Genomic DNA, 11,627 nt, shown 5'->3' on the forward strand with positions numbered 1-11,627 from the left:
AGAACTAATGTATCTGCTTAGTTTGAACATCAGTGAAAATATGGCTGCAAATCTCCTCTCTTTTCTTTGCAGTTTGCCTGGTTCTTCAGTGATGCACTGGATAAAGATGAGAAGGTACTGTCTGATTTGTACAGTGATTATCTGGTAGATGTGCGCTTGGCCTTTGGAAAAACAGCATGCTCATTACACTAGTGACACCCGGTTTGCTCTCCCAGGGCTCAGAGCTTATGATTCAGCACAGATTAAAGCTGTTATGCCTGTTTATATGCAGTGCAAATTATACTCCTCCAGTAATAACTAAATCTGACATCTCACAGCCATCTTCGAACCTGCCAGATATTGACAGTAAATTCAGTGTAGCTGCTGGGGGTAATTGTAAAGTGTGTTTTAATGCTGTCCTGAGATCATTTTCATATTACAGCACTGCTCCTGCATCAGTACAAGGGGAGCCTTTAGCGAAATCCAACTAGGGAGAATTTTAGGTGACCTTAGGCTGTTTGTTCTTCTACTTAGACTGTCTCACTGATACGAATCCACAGGCTGTGCACCCTGCTGCTGCTGAAGATATTTGTTTAGATGCATAGATCATTGCTTACAAAGTATTATGTGAAAGAAACAAGCTTATGAACATTACTTTGTATTTCATGTTGCCTAATTAGCAAACTTCACATCAGCTTGTGCATACATTGTCTGTGAATGCCTTGGGTGTGTTTTTTCTCTATTTTTTGTCATTGATGTAAACAAACTCTTTGAGAGAAGATACAGCTGAATGCTTAATTGCCTCTGGTTCACCTTACACTGAGCTGTCTGTACATATTAAGCATTTCTGGAGAAACCATACATAGTCTCAGCTCAGCAGTAAACGGTTAGCAGCACCCTTGAAAAACAAATACGATTAGTCAAGACTTGTCAAATTAATTCATTATAAAGTTTAGCCATTCTCAGTAATTATCAATTTATTAGGAACATGTCTTGTACCTACTCTCAGTGGCCATTATATCAGAAACACCTGCCATATGTGCACATTGTAGAGATAAAATCATTTATTCATTTATTCATATAATTTATTGCTGCACAACATTTGCTGGCAACCCTTTAACCCCTCTATCAAAAGAAAGAGACTACAGTAGTACCCCAATGACTACATATTATTTGGGTGGCAGACAGTGTTCGTATTAAACCCTAACATTTTTTTGTGGGAGGGTTACATTGTAGTATAATGAGGGTTGTAATGTTTAGTATTATGTTATAATGATATAATAGGGGGTTATAATGGATAAACACACATATCCATAATGATTTTTTTTGTGTTGTACAATGTGTTTGAAAGTTACAGTACAGTTAAAGAAAAGCTATCTCCCTGACTTTATGCAGATAAAAAGAACTTTAAATTTTGTACACCATTATTTTACATTAAACTTGGAATAGCAACACTTTTGCCTTGATGGAGAAGAGCTAGAACAGAGATTAATGGAGTTGGGAATTTAATTATTTTTTTTTAGACAAATCTTTGAAAGGATAGGAATATATCATTATAAATAATGGAATGGTTAATAAATATTAATAAATTAGGCTAATAGGATCTGTGACTCTTACCAACTTCATATTTTATTGTTTTTATGGGAACTCAAGTCTCTTTTGGGAGAGCCAAGCTCCCTCTGCCTCCCCTGTAATTCCCACACTGATAGAGGACCATTCTGAGCACAGCAGCAGTGGGGTTTCCATATAAACGTTAAGCAACGTTAAGTTAATCCAAAAAAGTCAGGAAAAGAAAATGTGAATTAATCCTTTGCCGATTTGCACAAATTTCTGAAGGTGACAACGCGAGGCATATACAATGGAGGGATTCAAACCTAGATTAGTTTTTGGTAGAGCAGTTTTGACAGCCCCCCGACAACTGTAGCCGCAAAAGTTCATATATGCTGGGCGGAGTGGGCAGTGGCCCATTTAATGAGGGCTTAAGTCACTGTACCACTTCGCCGTTGTACATCGAAGCCCTGCAAATGCCACCGAGGCAAACGGTTCTAAGAGGATGCAGCGTCAAACGTGGCTTCCGTTACATCATCACTTCTAAATTACGATCCCCTCAGTGTTCTTCGCTTTTTTCTTTTATTGCTAAGCCAAGTTTTCTACCTCATCCAAGTGCAAAAATATCTTTTGTGATATTTGGGCATTTTGAGTTTCTGGATTTTCCATCCAGTTTATTTATGCAAACATTAAGGTGCAGCAATGTTGCAGAGGTTTTTAAACACAGTGTCCAGTATCAAACTATAATGCAAAATCTTAGGACTAATCTTTGCCTGTTTCTCAGACCCCTGAGGACCAACGAGATGAGCAGCCTGTTCCAAATATTGATCACCTCCTCTCCAACATTGGCAGAACAGCACCGATGGGCGATGCCTCAGGTGAGACCAACATTACACCACATACACACTTTATTCTACTTTATTCTCTATCAATATCAATTCAGGTACTGTGGCTCTTTATGCTTAAGCAGATAAAAGCAATCACTTGGGGATCCATGACAGTGCAGGATTACTTATAGAGTTCCTTGGCTCAATTTAAGGTAGTCTTGAACAGAATCCAATGCGCTTTTATTCTGCTCAGCTCATTGCTTCCTTTCATTGAGCTTACAGAGAGCTTGATTTGTAGAATACCAACTGCAGTATTTGGATTTGCCTTCACAATGAGGTTAATGGCACTTTCAGGAAATCAGGCATGCTATATTCTAATTTTCACTTCTTATTCAGAACCTTTGTAGAACTTTCTCTATTTCCCCAGCTTTGGCACTAGCTGGCTATTTGTACTTTATCTAACTAGTTTTACTTTTCCTCTTAATATTCCCACTCTAAACTCTCCCTTGCCGACTTCTCCTGTATGTCTTTTTCTTCCTCTTTTCTGGATCACTTTTCGTCACTTGCTACCTGAGCCAGTGGAGCAAACTCTGCGGTAGGAGCTGGATTCCCACCTGACACTGTGTGTGCATTTCTGTGTGTGAGATATTGTTTGGGAGTACTCTAAATATTCTACTTAAGCATCTGCAGTAATATTAATAAACTCATTACTGGTTACCAGCAAAGAATTGGTGCACGAGTCATAGTCATGAATTGTCCGTTATGGGAAAATCCCTTTGGATCCTCACAGTAGGCATCATAAATTTAATATAAGCTTACTTAGTCCTTCATTTTCCCAAATTGTTTTAATCAAAAGTGCTGAATTCATCTCCATTCACAAGACATTAAGACACATTAAGAGCACCACATTGCCTATTGGTTCACATTTTGTTTAACCAGCTCTGCAGACTCCTGACTTCTCACTTTCCTCTGTCCTCTCTTTTCTCCACCTGTACAGATTCCACCAACAGCGATTCAGCTAAATCCAAGGTAACAGTCTCTTTTTTTTATTTACATCAGCACTACGTGACATTACAGTGATGCAGAAAGCCAGCTATTTAAGTAGTGCAACACTTGAGGTCTTGTTTTTTCATAAATAATATTGTTTGTTATTTGGTTACAACAATTCATACAATGGAGGTAAACTAATACCCTATCACATAACATAGACACATTCATCATCCAGGCAAGAAATATTGCATGAGGACAAGACCCATATGCATAAATGTTGTAAGAACATAAAAATCTTAGAATGTAAAAATTATGTGAGAGTGTCCAATGACAGTGTTCATTCTCGCATTGTACACACTGTAGATTGCAGTTCCTTTGTTTAATGCTGTTGCCATATGGCAACAATTATATTTTATCATTTCATGATAGTTTTTGTGCTTAAATATTGAATTATACACACATTTTGTGAGGGCTTCAGAAGCCAGGCATTGCCATGTGCAACAGACTGCAAAAAGGAAGGCATATGATCTGTTCAGTTTTCTCAAAGACAAAAAAATGGACTTTTATATTGTTGTCAGGCAAATTAAAAGAATGTAAAAAGTAATTGTTGCCATATGGCAACACCACGCAATAGAGTTAATTTGGCAGTTTCTTCTGCCACGAATGTGGCATGTTGCGGAACATTGTCTTTACTTAAAAGCTGTTGGTCAGCGGCATGATACAAGAGGAATAGTAAAAAATGTACTGCTATCAGCTATAACAACAGAGGTACATCAGTTTGTGCTGGAAATAATTAACAGTATCATGTTGAATCTCTTGTGGCAGGGATCGTTGAGTTCAAAGAAAGACGTGAGTGCCAAGGACTTCCTCCCCATGTCCATCGTATCTGCCATGACCCGGAAGAGAAAGAAGCACCAGAGCACCTGCCCTGCGGATAGCAGCAGTGACGAAGATTTAGAGCACGAGCCGGTCAAAGCCAGCAACTACAGGGAGCTTGGGGAGGGTGGGGGTAGTGAAGAGGGAGACGAGGAGACAGAGTGCCCTCCTTTAAGCTCAGAAAGTCAGGCTGAAGAGGTGGAGGAGAAGGACGGAGGAGGAGAGGCAGGCATGGGGTCATGTGAAGGGGCAGGACAAGAATTGGGAGGGAGGGAGAATGCAGCTTGTCAGCAAGAGGATGATGATGGTATACAGGTAGACACTGGTCTGAGGGCACAGCCGCGTCCTCGTAGCTTTCTCTACTCACACCAAAGCTCCATAGGCCTGAGAGCCACAGGTCGTCCTGCCAGCCCGTCCTCTTCCTCCTGCCCCAGCAGTGCTCACAGAAACGGCCAGACAAACCCTGTGACACGGAAGAAGCTTCGAGGAGAAAGAGTGCGCCCCCGCTCTCTGTACGGTGAGGATCTAGGGCTGGAGCGGGCCTCTGTAGGACTGTCCCGCGTCAAAGCCTCGCTTGTCCGAGGGCAGGAGAAGCTGCTACAGGCCATGTCCCCCAGCCGTGATCCCCCCGTCCAGCAGAGCTGGCTGGGCCAGGTGCAGGCCAACCTCCTAGCCTCTGCCAACGACCTGTGGAGGTCAGGTGCCCAGCGACGGCACAGCTCACCAGAGACGCGTCGCAGGAGAAGAGACTGGAGACGCCACACAGTGGTGGGCAACGTACCTGGGGAAGGCTGACCAATCACATAAAACCACACTAAAATCTAATACAATAACCCAGTTGTTCCCAAGACTGGTCCTGCAGTACTCTTGGCCTGCATATTTTAGTGTTTTCTTGCTATAACCCAGCAAAGAAAGGCTTGTTAAAGAGGAATTCAACCATTTTTTCAAAATTTCTGCGAAATTAAATTGTTCAGCTGTAAACAAAGTCATTCAGAGTGGTTTGATGTGAGATGTATGATTTTAGAGAAACTTACCAAGTAAGAATTGTGGCGACAGGAAGCGGAGAACTAAAGGAATTAATGCCTCCAAAAGTTACCTCACAGAAAGTTATTACATGAAATCATAACAGACATGCTGTCTGTTGTCTGAGACATTGTTTTATGATAATTTGAGAAGGTTTTTGGCCTAAAGCATGTTTTTTTTAAAACCCCATCCATGGTAGAATGATGTGTAGGCTTACTGGTGATTTTGGATAGTAAATAAAATGACTACATTTGCATTGTAGACATTGTGACCACTGGTTCTTATTATCCACCACTGGAAAGTTAGTAAGTCTCTATCCAATGCAGCATTTCACATCAAACTGGTCAGAATTGTGTTTACATCTTAGTGACTGAATTGTGCAGAAATTTTTGAAAATCCAATTAAAGTGTAAATTGCATGGTTAAATGAGTACCTCAGTGTTTTTTAAACTTAATCTCTAACTGTAGCATCTGTAGTGCGAATTTGATTACCAGACAATAATTTTGACACTGTTCCCTGTGCTTAGAAAAGAACATTGCTCAAGAATTTTTCAAAGATATTTATAAATTAAGCTACAATTCTGTTTAATTTGTTCTTTTAGTCATGAGACTTTTCACATGCTTCTCTTTGATTACTATAGATACCAGAAACCTTGAAGTGAACGACATTTGGAGTTCACCTCATGAAAGTCTGGACTGGAAGAAAATCCTCCATTTTGCTGCATTTAGCCAGCTAGCCAACTTGCCAGCCATAAACAAAAAACACAATTACACATAAGTAGACTAGGTAATTATGTTCTCATGAGAGTACAATGCTGTCTACAGAGTCGTAGCAAAAAAGTGTAGATAACTGACGTGGTCGGTGGCAGCAGCATGACTGGAGTGTGCAGCTGTGCTTAGCTGAATAGCTAACCTAGCAGTTAGCCAGCTGGCTAATTCACCTACCACAAACAGTAAAATCACAAAAGTAAAGATAATATTGGTAATATTATGTATCATGCAGTCTCTATATTATGTATTTTATAAGGCCAGTGGGGATTAATTATTTGTACTTAGACACTGCTACACAATGTCGCTCTTTCAGAGGACGTGAATTCACGTATCGAATTTTGCCAGCGCTGGACTCAACACAAAGTTTCACATCCAAAATTTATTCACTCTGGAAGTCTGCACTGCAAAACCGCCCGTTGCTACGAATTTCATGGAAATAAATGTAACACGAACATTCTTTTACAGAATTCAGAAACTGGCCGTTGGCTTGTATATTGAACAAAAATTTAACACAACACTTGTTTTTACTCCCATTTTGCAGTAGTTTGATTTTTTCCCTAGTAATGTCAGGCAAATAGTGGTCACACCAGATACTAATGTGGCAGTTTTAAGCAGTTCCAGTAAAATCTTTTCAGTAAAAAGTGTTGCAGCCATATATCTGTTCAGTATAAGTAAATTTTGAGTCAACTGCTTTCCTGTTTATTTCTAAACACAGGGAACCCTATTGAATTTATTGTCTGTGGTAATCAGTGGTATGAAACAGATGTGGCAGATAGAGATCAGGTTGAAAAACTGGTTGATCAGATGTGTTAGAGCAGCAGATGAGTAGATGCAGGAGGGGGCTACTCCAGGAACAGGGCTGGGAGTCACTACATTAACACAACAAAAAGCCTGTGCCAATCAGATTCCTTTAGCTGAGGAAATACATGCCCTACTCAAAAAAAGAGGTCTCTAGGTGGAAGGTTCAGTGGAAGTCTTAACCGAAGGGAAGCTTGACTATAGCTAAATTCATTTCAGTTATTAATTGCATAAGCGCAGCATGCTGAAAAACCAACACATTTCATGCCACATTTATGCAATAAAGGCTTAAGGCCATTCAGCATACTGCACTGGTTGCAATAAATAACCTGAGCCCTTTCCAGCTTAATTCCTGTCTCTCTTCTCACCCCCACATCCACTGGAGGAGGGTACTTTATGCCAAAAGCAACGAAGAGAGCAGGATCCTCATTCCATATCAGCAAGACTTTGCACTGCCCCTTATCAGCATTACCAACAGACAGCACAAAATGGCTCCCACACTCAGGTGCACAACTAGTGTTCAAGTGGTTTTAAGGACAGAAGGCTGTGGAGCGCCCATGAAAACGTTTAAGCACTCACTCATATTTTAGAAAAACTCTGATATAAATAAAAAATAACAGCTGAAATGGTTGTGTTGCACAAAGATCTGATTTGCTCTCCATCACCCGTCCTCTAAAAAGTCTTCCCTTTAATGAGTGTAGATGACAGTATTACAGACACAGCGGTTTTGTGGCAAAACAGCTGAAAGCAGCTACACTGAAACAGCATAACCTTACCTTAAGCTCCAGGAATGCCAACTCAATCTCTTGTTCTTTCTCTTCTGCATTTTGATCTCACAGTACTTGTTCTCCCCACGGTGGCTTTGATGAGCTGCTGCAGACGGTTCAAGTTGTACTGTCTAGATCTTGACCAGATATTACTGCCAACTCCAATTCCCCCTTATAACATGTCTGTCCTCTGTGTGTTTGTGGGTCACTGTCACTGCCCTGTGCACGTATGTTCATACACTATGTGGGTGCTTGTGTGGACCAAGTTTTGTAACAGTTGTACAAAGCCTTGCTAAGTTAACCTTTGTGTACAAATGATACATATGATAATATAATATTTGTTTTGAACTGTTTCATTTTTTTTTTACTTTTGTGCTGTTACATAAAGAGGTCTTATTTCTCTTGTGTATGTGTGTTTCAAAAGGGAGAACATCAGGAATCCAATCTTTTTTGGAAAATCCTCTTAGCAACAGACTTGGATTAATTTTCATTATAGAACTCAGGCAAGTGGATATCCATACCAACTCAAGTTACTGCACAGCTGGAATTTAAACTCCAAAGTATAAGCAGTCCTTTAAGAAGACTACAGACTGCCAGCAGCAGTGGTTTATTACCTATATAAAAACACCTTTTGAATAAATTGTGGACCAAAATACTAAAGCATGCCCACAGACCATCTCACAATATTATAAGCTCACATGATCTATTACATTTACAGGATTCTGACACAAGTTCTATTTTGAGGAAGGAGTTATTTTCATGACACTGCTTGAGCGTTTTGGTAATAGGAGACAAAGAAAGTGCCAGAATTGAGAGAAATGGAAGTCATACACTAACAAACCCATTGGGAATTAACACCAGCCTGAGATAGACAACATGCATGTGGCTCAGGGCATGATCAAATGACAGCACCTGATTCTCGACATGACTGGGATTTCAAAGCCTGTAGCTTCATAACAAGATTGCAGTGTATTTGCTCAGTTGCTGGTTTAGTAGAGCGTCCAACTCCTTGCCTGAATAAATATGCACTAATAAGGGAGAAAGCAGTGGCCCTGAGAAGGTATAAAGGTCAAGTGGACGACACACTGACCATTTCTGAAGGAGGCTAGTTTAAATATGAAGCCATGATCGATTTAAAGACTCCAGCTGTCTGATCTTTTGTCCTGAACCATCAAGACCAAGAGGTGAGTTAAAAGGGGGAAGCTTTACTTCGCTGTACTCCCTATAACTTAACCAGACAGATCAAAACAAATGACCTTTAAATAATTTAATCGACACCACATTTGGAGGAAAAAAATTCCACAGTTTTATTACATACTGCCTTGGTCATGCATTAACAAGAGGAAGCAGAAATATCAGGTGCACCAGCAGCAAAACATCCAAAAAAAGCTCGATTTTTTTCCTGGACTGATCGACACGAAAAGCGCTCGGACATTCAGTATGTGGGTTTTACGGTGAACTTGCACAAACCTTTCAGGGGTCCGAGAGAAAAATCGCATCTGTTCCTCGCGTCAACTATCAACTATGAAAGCAAAGCAGTCGAGTGTTTTTTTTGTTGCAAAGTCAATAACGCGTGGAAAAAATAAACCTACCCTATGTTACAACGAACTGACCAACTTTATAGGACCGCACGTACAACTGTAATATTAAAAATTCTCGTAAGAAAAGAAAATTACCTCCTTTTTTGTTTTTTGCTGTCAGGCTGAAAAGCGCATCACATATTAAAGCTACCGCAGCTTACAGTTAAGACAATAACTCGGAGAATGAGTGGACGATTAAAAACAGAAACCAAACATATCCACGTTTTTTTTATCTTCTTTTTTCGTCTGTCACTGGTTTTCTCTCTCGGGCTCAGGCTCTGCTGCTCTGGAGCCGTTCAGTCCCTGCTGTTGGTTCAGCAGCAGCTCTCCGTTCAGCGCCCTCAGTCTCTCCACCTCGCTCTCCAGCTGGCGCACACGCTGCAGCGCGCTCTCGATCCCGCCGCCACCGCAGTCCCCCGCGCTCCTGCGCGCGCGCCGCTCCAGCCGATTATTTTCCTCCTCCAGGCGCGACATGCACTTCTCCAGCTCCAGGTACTCCCTGACCAGCTCCTGCTTGGACATGTTCTGCAGCGTCTCCACGTGGTAGCGCTCGTACGTCTCGGAAAAGTCCCGCTGCAGAAACTCGCCGCCTCCTCCCGCGTGGCCCGGCCGCCCCATGCCGTCGCTCCCCTCGCCTTCCTCCTCCTCCAGCGCCGCCTCGTCCTCGTCGTCGGCAGCCTCGAAGTGCTCCTCCTCGCTCGCCGTGTCCTCGAAGCGGCCGCAGAGCTCCGTGTTGAGGTCCGGCTCCTCTCGGTCGTGCTCCTCCATCAGAAACTGCGTGGTGTTGTACGGCGCCACGGGGAGACCCTTGGCGAACATCTCGGCTCTGACCCGCGACGCCCGCGCCGTCTCCCGCTCGTCCAGCTCCTTCTTCTCCTCCCAGGTCAGCTTGAAGTACGGCTTCCAGCGCCTCTTCTTTTTCGACGGTCGCCGCCGGTGCTTTCTCTTACCCGGCAAGCCGTGAGAAGTGGCTCCGGGGCAGCCGGGACCCTTATTCTGCGGACCCCTTGACGTGTTCTCCGCCAGGAGGCCATCGTCGCCCGCAGCGTCACCGGCTTTGGGCTCCGGGTCGCTCCTCTCCCGGCCGCGGTCTCCAGACAACAGTCCCGGACAGACCTCCAGCTGACTCCGCTGCACTTGCTTCTCCGAGACGGCACTCTGCTGCTTGTCATCTCTCTGCCGCCCCCTGTCGTCAGCCTCCGGCGCAGCATCGCTTTTAATGAGCTCCATAACTGTACACTCCCACCTGAAGGAGAGACAAGTTTGTGATCAGAGTGATGAAAAAGGGCGCACTACCTTCTTTAAACACTCGAGGACGAGAACAGAGAAACAGAAAACACGAGGAGGGTGGAAACACCGTATAAAAAGGCGTCAGGCGTTTAAAAAAAAATACAAACTTACACAAGAGGCGGTTCTCAAAAAGTGAACGTTAACTTACCATTAGTATTTAAATCAAAACTATCTGATACGTCAACAACTAATTCTGGGGGAAAAAGTCGTTAGGAAACGAACTTACTGTTTATTTCGAGTCCTCTGTTTCGGTTGTTACTCTACTTAAAAGGCTGTTAAATGTTAACTCTTTCCGTTCCGTCTGCGACTAGCTTGCTTTCTTGACAGGACCGAGCACATTTCCACCCGCTGGAAACTCCTTTTCGCTTCTGCTACGGAGTGGACGGGAGCTAGTGAATTTATCACCTCCCCACGTAAAAAGCGCATGCGGCGAGTCCTCGTTTTTTCTCTGCTTTTTGGGAGTTGAAGTTCATTTCTCCATAGGCCTATAACGGCGAGTCCCGCTAACAAACTACCTTTCCCACAATTCATCGATTGTTTTCAGTCCCGATCGAGGTACGCCCACTCGAGAACCTCATTGGTACAAAAGTTTTTTCTACCCTCGCTACCCCGCAGCAGTCTTCTGATTGGACGTTTTCCGTGTCAATCAACCAGAAAGCTGTCCCGGTCACTCTAGTGGACGCTACCATCGGCTCTGATATGGGGAGGACGGTCCTTTTATAGTGTAAAAAGATTAAACATTTAAGCGATTAGAATCGAAATAGTGAAATTAAATGTAAACACACTGAACTACAAATTCGTAGAAGAGAATAACACCTCGTTATTTTGACAGTTTCTGGAATTATCGTTCACTCGAAAAACGTAATCTTACCTTGCGCTTTCGGTGGGATTAAACGCTCTTCATCCACAAAGTAGTCCTTCTTCACGGCAGTGATTAGCCAGTCAGTGTGTTGGTAACGTCTGTGTTCGTGGCGTTGACGAACGTTTTTCCCCAGGCCAACTTGATTTTACACGTCGAAAATGAGACGTTACTTCTCAACACAAATCAACCAACGTTTATTAAGCGTGTTTTTAACAGAACCTGCTCTGAATGTGAAGTGAATGAGGGGTGTTAGCTGTTCTGCTTGCTTTGCTAGTTAGCGAATGGAGTTTAGCTCAGCGAGCTTCACCCAGTCGGGC

At 42.7% G+C, this 11,627-nt stretch overlaps 2 protein-coding genes across 5 annotated transcripts in view; one reads left to right on the forward strand and one right to left on the reverse strand.

Annotated features, from left to right (window-relative positions):
* arhgap23b (Rho GTPase activating protein 23b) overlaps positions 1-7,263 on the forward strand; it is a 70,338-nt gene extending 63,075 nt beyond the window's left edge. For all 4 annotated transcript variants that reach the window (XM_036572973.1, XM_036572971.1, XM_036572974.1 and 1 more), the window contains 4 exons: positions 73-114; positions 2,312-2,405; positions 3,352-3,383; positions 4,170-7,263. In XM_036572973.1, coding sequence (XP_036428866.1) covers positions 73-114; positions 2,312-2,405; positions 3,352-3,383; positions 4,170-5,015 — 1,014 coding nt within the window. In that variant the 3' untranslated portion in view covers positions 5,016-7,263. The remainder of the gene's footprint in view (positions 1-72; positions 115-2,311; positions 2,406-3,351; positions 3,384-4,169) is intronic.
* A 1,567-nt stretch (positions 7,264-8,830) lies between these two features.
* Positions 8,831-10,841, reverse strand: hexim1 (HEXIM P-TEFb complex subunit 1). Its single transcript, XM_036572981.1, has 2 exons — positions 10,675-10,841; positions 8,831-10,404 (listed from the first exon to the last, which is right to left on the reverse strand). The coding sequence occupies exon 2, from the start codon at positions 10,386-10,388 to the stop codon at positions 9,408-9,410; it is 981 nt and encodes a 326-aa protein (XP_036428874.1). The 5' UTR covers positions 10,389-10,404; positions 10,675-10,841; the 3' UTR covers positions 8,831-9,407.
* Positions 10,842-11,627: the final 786 nt, after the last annotated feature.

The sequence above is a fragment of the Colossoma macropomum genome, unplaced genomic scaffold (assembly GCF_904425465.1).
Source record: "Colossoma macropomum unplaced genomic scaffold, Colossoma_macropomum, whole genome shotgun sequence".
NCBI classification, from domain to species: Eukaryota; Metazoa; Chordata; class Actinopteri; order Characiformes; family Serrasalmidae; genus Colossoma; species Colossoma macropomum.

Excerpts from the sequence above, each read along its gene's own strand:
- hexim1 (XM_036572981.1), bottom strand. The coding sequence starts at position 10,388 with ATGGAGCTCATTAAAAGCGATGCTGCGCCGGAGGCTGACGACAGGGGG.